The sequence below is a fragment of the Oxyura jamaicensis genome, chromosome 19 (genome assembly GCF_011077185.1).
Source record: "Oxyura jamaicensis isolate SHBP4307 breed ruddy duck chromosome 19, BPBGC_Ojam_1.0, whole genome shotgun sequence".
Taxonomy (NCBI): Eukaryota; Metazoa; Chordata; class Aves; order Anseriformes; family Anatidae; genus Oxyura; species Oxyura jamaicensis.
In genome coordinates, this window is record NC_048911.1 from 4,482,500 (window position 1) to 4,501,084 (window position 18,585).

At 42.1% G+C, this 18,585-nt stretch overlaps 1 protein-coding gene across 1 annotated transcript in view; it reads left to right on the plus strand.

The window, feature by feature from the left end:
• CUX1 (cut like homeobox 1) overlaps positions 1-18,585 on the plus strand; it is a 202,266-nt gene that overhangs the window by 46,189 nt on the left and 137,492 nt on the right. The window contains exon 3 of the mRNA XM_035343423.1: positions 13,240-13,287. Within this exon, the coding sequence (XP_035199314.1) occupies positions 13,240-13,287 (48 nt within the window). The remainder of the gene's footprint in view (positions 1-13,239; positions 13,288-18,585) is intronic.

Genomic DNA, 18,585 nt, shown 5'->3' on the forward strand with positions numbered 1-18,585 from the left:
AAATGTCGGTTAGTGGTGGGAGGGGATGTGGGTTTGGGGTTGTTTACTAGCTCACTATACACAAGAATATGAATGCAGTTACAACAGTGTAAAGATGTTTATTTCTTTTCCCATATGGGAATCACTATTTCAACTTGCAATTACATCCAGAGTGATGAAATTTCCTCATTTTAGTGGCATTGGAATAAAATAGTACAGCTTTCTAATTAGAAAGCTAGTTGACTGTTTCTAGCCATCTAACTTACATTTGTAGTGGCGAAGATGGTTTATATACGTATGTTATAAAGGATGTGAGAGAGCAGGGCATACTATAAGCTTTTTATTTACCAAGCTCCTTAAGTGAGGTGAGGTAATTACCAAGGATGACACAGGGACTTTGCGGGCAGTTAAGCGTTACAGCTGCGTGCTCACTAAAAAAGAACACAAAACAGTCATTTTGATTTATGTGAACATTTTAAGAGTCCAATTCTTGTACCAGTCACTGCCCAGCGAAAGGGCTGTAGAGTCAGGATTGCCTCTTTAGTCCCTGTATTACAGCCCAAGTCACCGAGGTTTTCACCATGCAGGTGAGTGTTAGACACCGGAGAGCTTGGTACTGGGCCTGCCTCCGAGTCTGTGGGACTCTGGCTACTTTTAAGACTTTTCACATCAGCTTCTTCAGTAGTAGTGTTGAGCTTCAGAGCAGCAGTTCCCACTGCCCTCTTAAAAGCAAACTTCCATGTGTTGGAACCTATTGTGGAGCCCATTTAACTTTTCCATCTTCTCATGTATGAATGGCTTACATAGGCATGATCTCCCTAGCCCCTTGTGTGGGTTATCCGGTGTCAGTCTGTTTTCTAGCATTTAGACCTGCAAATATGCAGCTGTATTAGATTACTTGGAAGTTTTTTTTTTTATTGAATGAAGGAAAACAGATTTAAACATGCATTTTTTTGAAGACTTAATAAGGTGAAAATTCAAAATCAATTTCAAAAATGAACTATTGTATCTTTTTATAAGCACGGACAATCAGGATTCACTAAGTAGAAGTTGTAAAGTCAAATGAGTTGCTGAATGACTATTGATTCAGGTAAGACAAACAAAGGGGAGAAAAAGACAGTCCTCAATGTTGCTTGCCCCATTTGGCTTTTTGTTATCTGAGGACAGTCTGCAGTGTTAGTCCCGCCTCAGCTGAAGAAAAAGATCTCATTTAAAATACCAGCTTTGAACTTCATGGTATTAATAAGCAGCTGGGCAAGATACAATCTCCTCTTTTCCCCTTGTCTCTGTGTTTGAAAGGCTGTGACATGGCTGCATGGGGTTTGGGGCCTGCAGCTTGTGGTGACCAGGCCGTCCCCAGCTCCTGGTGATGGGGCTGCGCCCCCGTCATCCTGCCCTGAGGTTTCAGAGCAGCTCATGCCTGTTAGGACAAATAACCGGTGTGTGCTTTTGCACAGGAAGAAGCTGGTTGTGAGTCTTGGCTTTAAATGACATTTAAAAGTGAGCCCCTGTGGCATTTAGAAGCGGCAGGGCTATGTATCAGGACTGTTTCTTACTGATGTTCTTTCAGGCAGCTGTATGCCAGACGGAGGAGAGGTAGAAGTTCACAACTTGCAGCAAAATGAGTAAGATACTGAAAATATGCACATGAATGTCATGGAGTTGAACAGCTCAGTAGAAATGTTTCAACTTCCCTATGGAAGCCCAGTGAGCAGCCTTCACTCAGGCAGTGTCACTGGGCCTACAGACACCACCAAAACCCCAAAGCGTTTAAAGTTACCTTTCTTTGTGTTCCTGTGACTTCTGAAGGTGAGTGTCAGGGACTCAGCAGCTTACTAGGCACTGTAAAATAAAACAATAATACCGGCCTGAATCTCTGAGAGAGAAGGATGTAGTTTTCTAACTGAGGCCCACATCTTTCCCTGGGAAACATGTTTTGGATTTAGATGTTCCGCAATCTTATCAATAAAAGATGGTTTATATATGTGTGTGTGTATATATATGTATGGAGGTATGTGGGTGTGTATGTGTATATATATATATATATATATATATATTCCTTTCTATATATATAAAGAAATTGAAGCAAGGCTACAGTAAATACAGTTGTGCCTATAAGCTAAACTGTCATTTATGATATTATTTTGTTATGCTTTTCCTGGAAGAGCCCAGGGCTGTGATTACCAGTTCTGCGTTGGTATGAACAGGTCCCCAAAACAGTCAGAGATTGTTGTTCTGTTTCTCATTCAGTTCTCTGATGTTGCACTTTGACAGTGTTATCTGTTGGTTTGCTTTTTGGAAGGTTGTCATTCACTTTTTTTTTCACTGTGTATTTTTTGTGCATGTGTATATTTTTCTGTATAACACTTCAAAGGAAATTGTTTAATAAAGCAGTTTCTAAGTACATGTTTTTTCACATGGCTTCTCACTTGAGCTTGTCTAGATGATACTGTCTCCTCTGTCTGTCATACTCTCATATTATTCCATCCTGCATACAAAACTTAATATTGACTTCCAGTCTTTCAGCCAGTATACCCAGGTTTTATTCCTTGGATTAAGCAACTGTAGTCTTAGCCATTTTGAGCCCTCAGTGGCACTTAATGTCCCTTTTGAGGCGTGCTAGCAATACTTAACCTTAAAGCCATTTGAACTTGTATCTTTTGTTTAGAATGCACAGAGCAACTTTTGGATCCAGCTAAAAGAAGGTTTCAGTACTTTATTACATACTATTGTTTTTTACTTATTAGTTTAACCTTTGTGTAAAATTAACATATGTATAAAAGATGGTCATTGCAAGAAGTTAAAATACAATATTTTTCTGGATTTAAGGATTGTTGCAAGCATTGTTGGAATTCCTTTGTAAGTCCCTGTGTACATCAGTCAGCCAGTTTTGACCTCCCCTACGTTTTTTTGAGTGCAGATTTCACTTCATTTACCAGTTTGTGCTAGACTTCTCGTGACACTTGGTGGTAATTGATATTTCAGGTAAGCTGTAATGGAAGACATCTGCTGTCTGGCGAGGTGTATGTCTCCAGTAGTAAATGAAAATGTGAACTTCACAGCATCTCATTCTGGTTCACTCACGTATATAGATGTATTACTGAGAAGCACAAGTTGTTAACAAAGTTAAGTTTTACTGAAGTGTATCTTAATTCCAGTATTTTTGTACTTAGTTTTTACAATCTTGTAAAGAGTGGGAAAATGCTTTTGAGAAAAGTATTTGACAGTTTGTCTAATTTAGCAGTATTACAGATCAAGGAAGTTTGCCACTAGGATAGGAATAAGGTAAAAAGTTTGAAGCTTAGGTTAAAATGATTGTAGATAACTCGATCTGCAGTTGCCATATATAGTCATACAAGAAAAAGTCTGCACAAATCCTCCAGACGTTTATGGACTTCTCTGATTCATCTGTCAGAGCCAAACAGCTCCAGCCAAGAGATAGGGAATTTGTTAAACTGCATTAAGTTCCTAAATTGCTGTAGCCCAAAGGAGCAATTCTGCCTTTTTAAGGGGGAAGAGTAGGAGGGAGTAGGCAGGGAGGATAGTGCATTATGAAGTCTACTTTTGGTAAGAGGTTCAAGAAGATGAGTAACATTCTAGAGCTCTTGAGGAAAGAAAAAAAAAAAGCGACACAAAAAAACTTGAATTAATTTCCGTTGCTATCATCAAAAGCTGTCTTTCTAAATTTAGCAGTCTCCTATAGACGCTCAGCTTATGCTAGCAACAGTGAAACTATTTTTCCTTAAGTGCAATTTGTCACCTCCCCCTTCTAAGTTAGTAGAAGATAAGCTTGTATTAATTCTGTTGATTTATTATTACACAAGTATGTCTCATTTTAATCTGCTATTGAGTTCATTGTGATTCAGCAGTAGGCTTGCATGCCTTCAGTGATGGAAAAAAAGTGCACAGGAATGGCAGACTGAGCTTGCTCTGTCTCTGTCTTTCTGTCTCTTCTCCTTTTTTTAATTTTCTTTCTGGTCTTTTTATCCCCCCAGTATACTGGAACGGTTCACAGTTCAGTATATGAATTTGGGAATTGGTCCCAGCTGAGACTATGCATTATGGTTGTGAGGAGATGCTGTTGTTCCAAAATGCTTTATGTGTTTTCTTCTTATTATTTATTTATTTATTTATTTATTTCTTAAGTTCAACTAACAGGCAGTAAACATACTGAATAAGCCTGTAGTGATATTTTACTTTCTCCCATCTTGATGATTCATTTATATCTACTGTGCACGACCGAAGCATAGGCATTACGGGCAGAGTGTTTCAGCAGGAATTCTGCTGAGAAGCATACTGGTAGCAAAAGTTTGTTTTCACTGAATTGCTTCATTTATGGGAGCAACATGAAAAGATCTGTGATTTTTTTTTTTTTTGATTTAGGTCAGGAGGATGACAGTTATATTAATTTTGAGGTGTTTGTACCAGATATGTTAAATTAGACGTAATAAATCCTTTGGGCCCATATACAGTGCTTTTGAGGTTGACATTTTTTTTTCTTTTCTTTGAATTTCTCATCTTTGTGGGGCTCTGAAGTTATGACTTCAGCTGTTTTTGAAAGTGCTGCCTGCTAAAGGCATGGTGGTCTGTGAGCAGCAGCAGCAGGCAACTGGCCAGTGGCTCCCTGAGTAGAAGAGGTCACAAAGAACACAAAGACAGCGAGGATGATGCTTGCGGGAGTTTTAGCAAATGTAGGACGTGGATTTGCAGGACAGCTGGCTTTTCACTCTGACCCTCACGAAACAACTTGTTTTCTATAGGAGCAACTGGCTGTTGAATAAAGTGGTCAGAATCAAGATTAAGCATTAATCCAATGCTTAGTATTGGATTTTCTTGCATTGGAATCATAGAAGAAGGCTGACTGTAATGATATAAATCAGTAAATACACCTGTGTTCTTACACGCAGGTGTTCCAGAGTACGACTAATAACATGGTCTGTGGGCAGCTAGGTTTTTAACATGCATTTGAAAGATAAGCAGAGAAAAAGGTTTTGCAGTATCTAATGTCCCATAGCCTGCCCCCTGGTTCATGTGTACTCGGTAAGGATCTGTGAGGATAAAATCTGATTCCTTATTTTAATATTCAGCACAGAATTACTCTTCTTTCAAATTTAACCTGACTATAAAGCAAGATACTTGTATTCTGGCAATCTTTCCAAACTACCTGAGCAGGCTTTAAAACATGGAGCATTTTTTAGTATCCTCACTTTCCCTAAATAGGAAACGTGTGTTGAAATGACTGGTTTCTCAACAGCCCTACCCCTCTTTGTGAGACTGAGGAAAAACCCCAGGCTGGTGAGCGCAGCGCTGCCACGCGGCACCCAGGTCTCTGGTTTCTTGCTGCCAGCAGGCGCAACTGAGCGCTCAGGTAGGGTGCACACCGATTCAGACACAGCTCTGCTTGTGGTGGAGGGAATAAGGAAAATTGCAGGTGCAATTATGGTTTCACATTAAATATTCACCTTTTTACATCCACCATGTGAAGCATTAGTCTGTGTTTGAACTGGTGTTGTTAATTGGACCACGGTGCTTAGATGCCTTTTCTGCAGACTCATGGCCCATGTCATTAGCTTCTCATTAGACACGTTAATTTTTTAAGACTCATAATAATTACCTTTTTCAGAAGTTCCCCATTTTACACTGAAGAGAAACCTCTGTTCTGCAGGCTGTAATTCTGAATAATCAGGGCAGCATTGTGAACTCTTCAGCTATAGACTTTCAAAGTGGAAATGAGACTGCTGGAGTGGATGGAGAAGGATTTAATGCAGGATGTGCTCTGGGAGGAGCGTTAAGGATGTTTTTTACAGGAAGCCTCAGCTGCAAAGGAAGAGAGCTTGTGGAATGATGTGTAGGTTTGGAGGGACAGAGTGGTTGTGATTAAGATTGGGCAAACGCAGGTGAGGCTGCTTATGGGGACGCACACAAAGTAGTCAGTTGGCTTGCGGTTTTATCAGACAGGTGTACACAGCTTAAAAAAATAATCTGCAGGCACTTAGCAAAGCTTGGTACCAAGTAATTATCTTCTGCATATGCAGAGATACTGGCCTGAGCCCTAAGAATGGAGGCTTCTGGGTTTCGCTGACACGTGGTTACCCTGCTGGCAGGAGCAGTGCGCTTCAAAGATTCTGAAATATTTATTTGGCTAATCAAATTGTGTTTCATTACGCACAGTAAGTAGTTCTGCTGACCTGGGATGGTAGGGACATGTGGTTATTCCCATGACAAGGGTCTGGCAAGGTATGTTTGGTATCGCCTGCAACCTTCAGCAGGGACTATGGGGCTTAACAAGAAAGCAGAACAAACTGTTAGCAGGAGAAAAATCCTCCCGGGGCTATTAGCCAATATGCAGCTTTCTAACTTTGTAAGTTTGTTAAAAATGGTGGTGGATTTTCTGCACTTACTGGTGACCTATGAGATAAGCCATCCTTTTTTTTCCTCTACTGTAATTTTAGCGATCAGGCCTTCATTTGCTTAGAATTAGCTCTTTCCAGAGCTCTTCTACCTCAATCATCTTTGTTTGAATGATTTTTTTTTTGTTTCCTAGCAACTCCAGTTTTTAAGTTCTGAATTGTTTCTGTTCAATGTCTTTTCTAGCCAATGTTAACTTACTGGTTTATAAATGACGGCAAGGTTTCAACATGATCCTGAAATGCATAGTTCTCTACATTCGTTTGTAAAGTTAGTCTAAAAAAAAATCTTTTTTACATTATATATAGCATATGTGTGTGTATATATACATAGACACATATATACGGGTGCAACAGCTCTTCTTTTGCACAGTTGATTCTTTAAACAGTTGTGAAGGTAACCAGTCTGTTTATACGTTGCTGCATAGGCACAGAGTAAACTTGTTAGCTTTATGTTTATTTTAGCTTGGAAGAAGCCATAAGAAGATTCCATTAAGATTTGCTCAAGTGAGTAGTGCCATTGAAAGCACCGTGCCAGTCCCAGACCAGAGGAAGCACGGCGAGTAGACACCTTCACAGATGCTTCATTTTTCTCGTGCCTGGGAAGAGCAGGCTTTGACTCCTCGCCAGCGAAAGGGACCACAGAGCCAGCCCCAAAACGCTTGCTCGCCTTGGGTTATTAGGGCCCATGTGGCCTGCAGAGTTTGGTGGGAATGAGGGTATTTCCACAAATAGTCTGAGACTTCTCTGTATGTCAGCTGTCGAGGCTCGCTTCTTTCGGGGATTGTCATGTGGCAGAGGTCTGAGGTGGTTATAATAGCAAAAATTCTCTCCCTTTTCAGGGAGTCTCTTTTAGTTTTAATTCTGTAGACTGGTTATGCCCTGCTTCGTAACCTTTCCAAAGTGCGAGCTTCTCCCCCTGAATTACAATGCGTGTGTTTTTGCTTAATTTTCTACTTTCAGCTAGAAGCCTGCTCTCACTAAATCAGCCTTTCGCAAATGGAATATTTTTTCACTTCTTGCTGGGTGGGTCCATACACTGAAAAATAGGTCAAGAACAGTAATCTAAATCTACTGCTAATAAATAATTAAAGCTAATGGAATTTGCACAAGATCTGTGAGCTAAAATATTTCAGAATACTGTGGTGTACATTTGGCTACTGTAAATCAGGATTTTTTATTTATCGCTGTGCTCGGTTGAAACACATCTATAAATGTAACTTGAAATATTTTTTTTTTTTGTACAGGGAAAATACTGACATGTTAGTATATTAAAATAACTGAAAAGTCATAGAAAATTGATAACATCGTGATTCATTCTTTAATGATCAGATTTCAAGTAAATACTTCAGCAGCCTTAAGCAATAAGAGGTTTTATATCTCATTAAATCATAGTGTAAATTGAGCAATAAATTGTTTGCTCATATGATTTAATTTGCCTTATATTTTAGGAATTAAGTAAGTCATCTAAGCTACTGCGTAATACCTGTTTGGACAACTCTCTGGGTCTTCAGTTTCATACCTTTCAGAGCAAAGCTAAGGGGAGCCTGCTGAAACTAATTACAGATAACGACTTCTGTGTTTCCCTTAGTACACCTCCAAACGTGTGCCCAGGATCTCTGAAGAAGAAATTGTAAATTCGGTATTGCTTCATAATTGTGGGTGCAGAGAAATAAATATTTAACCGTTGGTAGGTGAGCACCTGCCTGAGCGATCGCAGCTTGTGCACCAGTTTGCCCATAGCAGGGCGAAGCTAATGCACACGTTGTCTCTTTCTAATTAACCAACAAAACTGATTGCTAGTAATTATAGCTAACTTGCTGATTCCTGTGTTTCACAGTGACAAGTTGTCCTGTAAGTATGTTACAACCTAACATCTCAGAAGCCGATGCCAGGGTTCTTCCCAAATCCTTCCTGCTTGGCGGCTTTTTATCTCACCCCCCTTTCAGCTCCATTTACACAAGAGCGATGCTCAGCGACATTTCTGAGGTGATTGCTGCGTGGACAAAGTGCAGGGAGCCCTGCCTGCGAGGGAACCCCAGTAAACACCCCCCAGGCTCCAGAAACGAGTATGAGTTGAACCAGCACGCTGCTTGGTGGAAGAGGGGCTGCAGCTGGCTGGCACGCTGGGACTTGAGAGCTCCATGCGGGGCCGTGCCCGTCCTTCTTTACGTGCGGACCAAGCTGACAAATAAATACCTTCCCACGCAGCAAATCCGTCCCGGTTCTGTTCTGGGTGCTGGAGGTTGTTTCCCTCTCCGCAGGCTCTCACACAAACGCGGAGCCTCGCCAGTCTGAGCACGGGGCCGCTCGTTAGTTCCTCCGTACATGTGGGCTAACGAGGGAGGGAACGCAGAAGGGCAGGGTGGCAGGAGAGCCGGAGCATCTTGCCGGTGATAAGGCGGCTCAGAAATAGATAGTGACAGCTGAACTAATGATGTCACCAATGCTGATACAAGTGGGCTGCTTCTCATTATGATTCCTCTGCCAGACACGGTGACATTCGCCAGCCAATGCGTGTCTCAAATAGACAATATATAGAACAAATCATAGGAAGGGTGGCACAGGAGGGACAGGAAAGAACATTTGCCCATTTTTTTTGTCTTGCTTTATTTTACACGAGTGCAATACTTCTGCAGGTGATAAAGGTGTACAGGTCAAGCTTAACTCACTGGACCACTTTATCAACCCAGGGTTGTAGGTCCCTTGTTGTGACATTTAGAGATAAGCATTTGGGAAGTAAATGAGATCGAGCAGTCAGAGAGGAGATCGGGAGGTGCAGGATAGCTTCAGACCTCAACTGAATTACCAATACGGTGTTGGTAGCCTGACCAGGGATACGTCCTTTGTACTGCCCGCAGTGTATTAAGATAGGGGTAGATAAATAATGTAATTTACTTGTCAGAAAGACGCATTTGTCGCCCAGCTTTTTACCATGGATTTATTCTTGGCTTATTTTCCATAGGGTTATTTTCAATGTGAATGGAAAGAGAGTAAAAAATTATTTGGATTCAGATTTCATTGTGTAGCCATTTGATCAAAATATAAACTACTTGTTTATACTCCTGTAAAGAAGAAAATGCTATATTAGCTTTCAGCTATCAGATTTGATTCAGATAATGATACAGCATCCTAATTCATAGTCTCTACTTCAGCTATTGAGTTTGTCTGTGATAGAGCCTTTTTCAGAAAACTGCTCCATCCTGATAAATCATCCACAGAGAGACCGAGCACGTTTAGATGGCATGGAAAAATAGGCTAATAATGTGATTTTATAGGAGTGCTCGAATATTTCAATGCATTTGTGCTGATAAATTGTCATTTGTTTTAATGTTCAATTGCATGTACTTTTTAGCTGTTCTGCTTGATCGCAGTGATTTGCTAGCTGTATGCGAGTGCAGGAGTTGGTTGCTTTTCCTGTTTTGATCAAAACCCAGTCAGTAAAGGCCACCACACTTTAAACAGATAATAAATCATACGGTGTCCTTGCTAACCAACGCTGCGGATTCCCCCGGGCCCAAACCGAATGTCCTTCTTTCTGTTCAGTTTAGTGCAAAGAAGGTAAAATTTCTGTTTGATGTTAATACGGGCTTTTGAGACAAAGTCTGATGAGGAATTTTTCCGAACTGCCAAAAATAAATCTCACAAATCTCACCGGCAGAGTTTTAGCTGGTGACTTGAGGCATATGTAATCCTGGCTTCTGTGTGTTTATTTTCACTTCCTTTTTGTTGTGAACTGTCGAAAGTTTTGATGTTGGTTAGCCAAGGAAGGAATTACAGAAGTAGCCTGAAAGCATTTTCGAAAGGGGGGGGGGGGGATGGGGAGCAGAGGGAGCAAACCAAAACCGGTGTGAGGAAGGGCTGTATTCCTTTTGTTACTCTGTGTGCCATTTACCCGCTTACCTGCATGGCGTGTTTGGTTGCAGTTAAAACACCAGGGCAAATTCCTTCTGCTTACTTCCCTTAGCCTATCTGCTCTGGGCAGCTGATGGAAAGGGGATGCTCTCTCTGCATTGTTCAGCTGCAGCAGATCTCAAGTTATTGCTAAGATTTTGAGTTGTCAAGGCATTTTACGCTGTTAAAATGCTGTAATGATCAGCGTGTCCCACCACTGCCCCGGATTGATTACTGCTGTACAAGCAATTGCTTGCCTGCGAGACTGAATCACTTGGAGCTGCCTTCTCCTCTGTCACAAAATGTTTTTAAAACAGTTTTACCAACAACAGAAGCTGCTGCCTACGTTTTCCATAGCATAAGCCGTTTTCCCATTGTGCCTGCGTTTCCAAGCATAATGTTTTGCCATTATGGCATGAATTTTGCTCAGTAATGTTTTGATGGCTGGGATGAGCGTTTAGCATCCTGAATTTGCTAAATGGAGGATGTTTGGGAATCAGATTTTGTACTTGATGGCTTTTCCCCCCTTTTATCAGCTTGGCCAGCTGTTTCTTTGGCTCTGGGATGCTCCTCGTATTTCCCCTCCTTTTCCTGCTTCTCTCCCTCTTCTGTCCTCCATAGCCAACGAACAACAACATCACTCGTTATCAGAAGTGAATAGGAAGGCAAAGCCCGGACATGGTTTATGATCATGAAATAAAAAGTTCTGCACGTTCAGAAGTTAGCGCGTGTCAGATACAAGATACACGGATCGATAGCAGGCTCTGCTAGGGCTCACCACGCACACAGAGGAGCGGTGCTTACATCTTCTGCCTCCACAACCAGCCGTGGCTTGTTTTCCTGAATGTCACTGCGGCACTGTGTCATCTGCGAAAGTATCTCGGGTGATTTCTGGTGCTTAGGCAGTGGGGATAATGTTCAACGCTTACAAGCTGTGCTAGCACGAGGCTTGGGGCTGGTGTTGAGTTAGATCTCCTATATTTCTGCTTTCAGCTTTGACATCAGTTTGCTGGCTGGCGCCAAACCAGTCAGTAAATTCAGAGGCGATACCAGGAACCAGGAGCCTCAAAGCCGATGATTTCCTATGAACTGAGGTTTTTATTTCATGAAATGTTGCTTTGCCTGAATGCTGTAATTTTCCCTGATTCTATGAAGTTTAAAAGGATGCCAGTGTCCTGATTGTAAGTCTTAGGTCTCAGTTTATAACTTCACTGTGCATTAAAACCTGGCGCGCCAGATTTTGGCCCTGACTGCAGGCATTTATTTTGCCATTGATGGTTATTGGTTTTTTCTTTCAATGTCATCATCCTCGCATTAGGAGGAAAACATGCTATAAAACGTGCAAAGCCTTCTGGGCTCCCAGCATAGTCAGGAAGCGGGAAAAGCTGCTCAACCTGCCAGCTTGCTTTGGTAGAGGCATAATTTATCGACGGTCATGGTACACAAGGACAGTATCTACCCCTTTTCTGTCCAAAAATAGAGGACAGAAAAGATCAGGAAATGTTTAGGTGACTCAGTCTAAGAAGCGCAGCATTGTTTGCTTTGGTACGGAAGAATGAGCTTATAAAGCTGTGACATTACCCTCATCGTGGTGGGGATTAGCTGGGCGGTGTGCAGGAACCGTGGAAGAAGTGTAATTTGGCTGATCATTTGTCTTTGATAGCTCCATTGGCATTTGGCCCCCCGAGCCGTTTCTCAGGGAGAGCTCCCGATTCTCCAACTCGGTCTGTGACCTGTCATTTAAATGAGAAAACCCACTTCTCTCAAAAGCCTTCTTTTCCTTCAGCAAAACAGATTAAACCCAGGGCTGAGGGTATTTTGGTGTGTGGTTTAATGCCCAATCTGTTGCGTGACTCGGGACGTAAAACTACGCGTGTAATTGCATTGGAAGAGAGAATTGCCCAACTTTCTGTGCTGACCCTCTTTTCTGAAATGCCCAAGGCTTCAGTGGGCACTTTTAATACAGAGGGAAAATACTTCAAAGATGTCTTTATGACCCTATTGCATGAGCGTCAGTTAGCTACAGCACTGTGGGAAGCAAGGAAGGTTTCACGGCCACATCAGTAGCTCGTGACTGCCCCGGTTGTGTTGTCGGAGCATCACGGGGCTGGGCTGGAGGCCCCTGCTCTCACCTGGCCCTCAGCAGCTCCTCAGCTCCAGGCAGCTGGGCCTTGAAACCCTCCAAGGCTGGGAAATCCAGCCCCAGCTGGGAATCTGTAAGTAAATTAGGCCTAAGTCGGTTTAAAAGCGGAGCCACTGAGAACTTTATAGAAGATAGATCTATACCATTGTCCTAACTTACCTTGGTTGGTAAGTCAAACTATGCTATCACCTTCCAGGGTGGTTCTGTGGACAGTATTTTAATGAATTTAGTAGTGCGAAGTGTGCTGTAATTCTGGAAGTAGAAATTTTGAGTTACACAGAAACCAACAAATAGTGCTCCCATCTTCAGTATGGCTATCTCCAGTTCCTCGGTGGCTGAAGTCATAGCACTCTTGAGGAAATAATAAATAAAACAGACTTTTTACAAAATGTCAAAACTCTTAGCTGGACTGATGGTCCAAAATCGTCTTCCTTTATGCCTGGCTTCCACTTGTGGAAATTTCTTCAGTGTAAGTTCAGAGGTGTAGCTGCTGTTTGGGAAGATAGCGGCATTTACTTCTAATCGTATTAGTGTTTCAGCTGAATTATGAGCTGAAGGCGTTTAGTGCTTCCCTAACATCACTTCAGTTTTCAGTTTTGTTTAATACTGTTTGCAACAGATACAGGTGTATGCCAAACTGGAAATTCAGACTTGTTCAGAATGAATTCTGGATTTACATTTACTTCAATCAGAGCTCCTATAAGATGCAACCAAGTCTCACGCAGTATTTCAGATCTGAAAACAGGGTTGGGAAGAACTTGACAACGACACAGCCTTTCACGCTTTCTGATGAAATATTTTGCTTCTGTCTTCTAGGACCTTCGCAAACAGGTAGCTCCATTACTGAAGAGTTTCCAAGGAGAGGTAAGAGCTTCTGCTTCTCTTGATGCTTTTGATCTTGCTTCACAAGAGTAGCGTGCCCACTGTCTGTCAGCATGGCCGGGTGGGGATGGAACCTGTGAGCAGGGAGCATTGCAGGGGTTCAGCCCTTCTGCATTCGGCTGTGTGCTGGATGTATTTGTCATACGCTGTGTTTGTGCTGGACAAGCTCAGCTAGTCAAATCGCTTTGCATTTGGTATACCTGAGCGTCAACTTGCTGTTGCTGTGACTCAGGTGGCACACGCTAACTCGGTATGCCTCAGTAACTCAACGGTTCGAATGCTTAATGAACGCAATGTAATGTCTACAAAAATATGAAGATACTAAAATAGTTCTGCTGTAAAGACTGTATTCTAGAGGACTTGTTGAAAAACCTTAAGTTAGCAGGTGTTTGTTGGAAAACCAACAGAAAGTGTTCACAGCTCTGGTGCTGGCTCTCTCTTTGGTTTGTCTTCACACCGCTCCACCGAGAAACACGTGATTAGAGTGATCACAAGTTTAAAAGCCAACTGTTGTTATCTTGAAGAATTTTTGTAGGCAATGGCAGCTGGGCCAATTGCAGTATTGTGGACAGCACTGAGGCGCTCACATCACATGAGCGAGGGCCAGCTGGGAGCTGTTGTACTGCCTCTAGGAAAAAGCCATGGATGAAATTTGCAAATTATTTTTCTCTTTATAAAGATTAGTTCCTGGTGGTGGGGAGGGGGTAGGTTTAGGTTTTAGCTTACACTTTTACATTGCACAGCCCTACCGTTAAGGTCAGCTGTGTTCCAGCAGCAAAACTTGTTAATTTCTCAGTCTACAGTAAGTTGTGAGCTGGTCTTGTACTGTTACAGTTCTCATCAGAGCACAGGGAAATTCAGGAGCATGTTTTCAGAAGTCTGCCCAGGGAGTTAAGTGCACAACTCCTATTATCTGTAATGAGGGTTGCCTTTCTGATTACTTGTATTTCCTGCTAAATACATATCCCAAATAGACAATAATTTTTCATCTTAAAAGCAGCATGATATTTTTTTAGTTTACTATCCAATTTCCCACGTACTGCTAGAAATAAATAAATAAACAGGAGAACTTTGTCCTTGATATATCTAATAGCAACTTGTGAGAACAAAGAATGACTTGTGTGAGTCCATTTGCCAATAGAAATTTACACTTTAAAATTGTTCCAAGTGAATTGCAGTGCTCTTAAAACCTTTCCACTTTAGTTTCAAGCTTGCAAAGCACTGACTGAAGTGTATGTATGCTTTCAGCACTGTTCTATAATGAAGGGAATGTCTGAAGATCAAGTAAGAAACATAAATCAAAATTTTGCTTAGTGAAGGAATATTATCCCATTAGATCTTGCCCGTTGGAGACAGTTCACTATTAACTCGGTGTGGTTCATGCACACTCCTCTTGTGCAGATCTGCTTCACTAATGTAAAAGTGAAGTTTATGTTGGTATAAATTCAGTCTCGTAAATTACAAGGGTAAAATTTGTTGGTAGAAATCCCCTCTTAAGTGAAGCACGAATATGTCACAAGATTGTGCTGCTGAATCTCCTTAGGCAGTGATTCCAGTTTCTGTAGTCTAGACAGGGTTTTAGAAACCTAAAAGAACTGAATTAATTGTGATTGAGCACATAAATGCAGAACAGCTAACTGTCAGTTGTGGTATTTCATTATAGATTTAATTACTGTACCTTGTTTTGGAGACAAATAGGATAGAACAGAGTAGTTCAGTTGGAAGGGACCTTCAAAGTTCACTGAGTCCAACTGCCTGACCTCCTCAGTGCTAATCAAAAGTTAAAGCATACTCTTGAGGGCATTGTCCAAATGTCTTTTGAACGGACAGGCAAGGGGCACCAACTGCCTCTCTAGGAAGCCTACTGCAGCGCCTGACCACCCTCTCAGCAAAGAAATGTTTCCTAATGTCTATTCTGAACCTCCCCTGCCGTTGGTCTCCATGTGGTCTCCATTGCATTTTTGCCCCTTGCTACTATTTCTGCCCCGTGCTGCTGTTGCTCCCCCCTTCTTGTTCCCTAATGACAGAGCTAAGTAGGTGTTTTTGCGTGTCAGAGCAGTGTTATCATGCTGCCCCAGAAGGGAAGCAGGCCTTTGCAGATCCCACATGGGATGACTGCTCAGGGCACTAGGGAAGGCCAGGCGATCAGAAGGTGCAGTTCCCTAACAAACAGAGGTATTTAGGTAGCTTTACATGGCTATCGCTGTCTTCCTGCCTACTTCTGTATTGCCTCCCCGCCTCCTGCCTTCCCTCCACACTTCTGCTCGTATGCTCCCACGGAGAGCACAAAGTTTTCTTTTTTCCCCTCTTTTTTGCTGGCTTAGTTTTCTGCCAGGTTGGTCACTGACCCAGCTCGCTGAGGCTCCTGCAGGCCAGGGGAGAGGCCAGAAGAGCAAAGCCAAGGGCAGGAGGAGTGCAGCCGTGCCAGTGTAGGTTGACTTAAACTGTCCTTGAACTGTACCCTCAGCCAGCCCGACGTGACTTGGAGAGGTTAACTTCAGCTCACGTATTTAAATATCCTCCCAAGCATGCTTTATGGGACATCTGCTTGTAAACCTGTGGCTAGTTCACTTTTTAAAATAAATACACTGATCACTTTAGCCAAATTTTCTTCTCAGCTTGAACACGGATATTGATACCTCGTGCCCCACGCTGTGCAGTCCCTTTGTATATGTTCATAAGTAAAAAACAAAACAAAACAAAAAGTAACATTCCGTATTCCGTGGATTTTTATCTCAATCAAAAGAAATTGCAAATGAAACTGTTCCACTTATCAAATCTGCAGTTCCATTAGTTGTTGGAAATAACTTTTTTGGGGGGTACAGATGTTGGTGCTTTAAGTAAGTGTGGATTTTTATGATGACAGTTAAAGTAAAGCATTATGAAATGAATTTGAACATGCTACAAGTTTAAAAACGCATTCCTAGAGCAATGCGAAACCCTACTAATTCGTCATTGATAATTTCATTATAGTCCTTTTTCCTTGTTTAGGTTTCTAATGGAAATTAAATGCCTTTTTTTCTTCTTTTTTTTTAATGAACAGACTGTTGCGTCTGATAGAAAGCTGATAACATTGTCCTCTTGATTTCTGGGGTGGCTTTTCTAACCTTCCTGGAAGGTTTAAGGCATAGAGGGTATAAATAGCTTATTGGGAGCAAGACGGTGAGAACTCCCGAACTTGAGGTGTAAAATTCCTAACATTTCTGTCTTGAATCTCCTTTTTTGTTTGCTTATCATTAACCCGAGGATGCATCTTATTAATGGTTTGCTCACAGTATGCTGGGCTAAACGCTGGGCAGAATCAGAAAGGCTTAAGAGCTTTATCATTCAATCATAAAATCATTATCTATCATTTCCAAGTTGGCAAGCAACCTCCTCAGAAAGCTGTGCTCAGACCCACTGGGTCATTGTGCATTACCACGTTTACGTGAGCCGTTGGGTATTTGTATGAGAAATCTTAAAAATAAAACTTTATGTTCTTGGGCTATGTTAATTCACCGAGCTGAAGCTGTGGTATGGAAATCTAATGTCTGAATCCGTATTTGTGAAGTCATCAAATAGATATTTTAAGGCTGGGAAAGGATTTCCTGAGGTCATTAGCATTCTTTTCATGTGGCATAGCAGTACTGTCCAACAGTAATGCAGTAATCCCTCATTTGGAGAACCCTTTAAGGCACATACTCCGAAACAACACGCTAGGCTTCGTTTCTGTGAAATCCATTTCTCATTTTCTTCTCACAAAGCAAGTACTTTTAAGAGTGCTCCCGTTCTGATGAGACCACTCTGGCTCCCCACTTAGCTGAATTGCTCTTTAAACTATTAATTTGGTCAGCAGAGTAATTTAATAATTTTCCATATGCAGGCAACAGAAGCTGAAAATCTGTTTGGTGTGCTGGAACTACTAATCATGCCTTTGAAGGAGGGCTTTAATAATGCGTGTGTGTGCCTGAAGAACTTGGGACACGCTTTCCTTCTGCATTTTGGAAGGAGTTATTCCTGAGCTGATACCCTGATGCCCCCCTCTCCCCCCTTTAATTTCCTCATGTTAAATTTACAAACCTAATTAATACAATTTCTTTCCCGTAGGTTCACTCCATGATGGCTCAATTAGAGTAGCAGTAGAACTGTGGTTCAATATTCAGGCCAGCTTCATAATTGAAAACACATTTTCTTCTCAAAAGCTGCAGCTGGTTTGGTTCTGCTCATGCAGAAAAGGATATAACCTTGCATAACATAGGAAATGAACGGTTGAGAGAGAAGCCAAATTCAATTTCAGTCAGATATTTTGAGGATAAGTCCATGATCTATGGAAGCAAGGGAATGAAAAGTGTGTGTATGTGGAAAGCAGCGTATTCAGCACTCTATTAATCACGGCTAGCCTGGGTGCTGTTGTGTGCTGTTGCGTTAGCGCTGATTCGAGTACAGAGGCTGGAGAGCAGCCAAGCACTCCAGAAGTTAACCTCTTAAAGACCCTGAGCTGCTTTCTGTTGAATAAATGTAATTTTGTGGTCAGAAATAAATGCTTGTGATGTAGCAGGAGCTTTGAAAACAACAGCGTGGCAAAGCTATTACAAATTGCTCTGTGTTGTGGAAGTCAACAGCATACATCAAAATTCAGAGCTCGCATCGAGCCGAGCCCGGCCCGGAGCCTTGCCACTCTTCAATGAAAGTCCCATTAAACCACTCCATGTAACAAAATGGAGTAAGTCTGGCCTTTTTGGTGGGTAATTGTTATCTTTCAGCAACCACTCCACAGGGCGGGGGTGGTGGGTAATTTCCTTTGGATAAGGGGAGCACGGGGACGTTGGTGCTGTTGGGGAGGGCACAGGCGTGCCCGGTGTGCTTTTTGGGGTATCAGCAGCTCAGCAGCATTTCAACTCTGTTTGCACACGTCTGCAAATGCTTATTTATTTATATTTGGCTGGCTTGACTGCGGTTTAAACAACAGGAAGGCGATTTAAATATACTTACTTGAGCATCTCCAAGGCAGGTGCACTCTCCCTGGTGAGCATGGAGGGTGCCTGCTGCCCCAAGGGTCAGAAATCTCCCCGAGAGAAGAGACATTTTAACTCCAGACCATGGGGCAGAACTGCAGCAACTCTCAAACTGCAGAAATTGAGCTATTGGGATAATGGATGAAGTCCCAAAGCTAAGGTATGGCAGCCAAACACATACCAGCACCAAGCACCTTTCTGAAGCTCTTGCAGGTTCATCTCCATCCCGTCTGGAGTGCAGGCAAGTTGTACAGAAACAGCCATCACTACTGGGGTAACCTGGGGG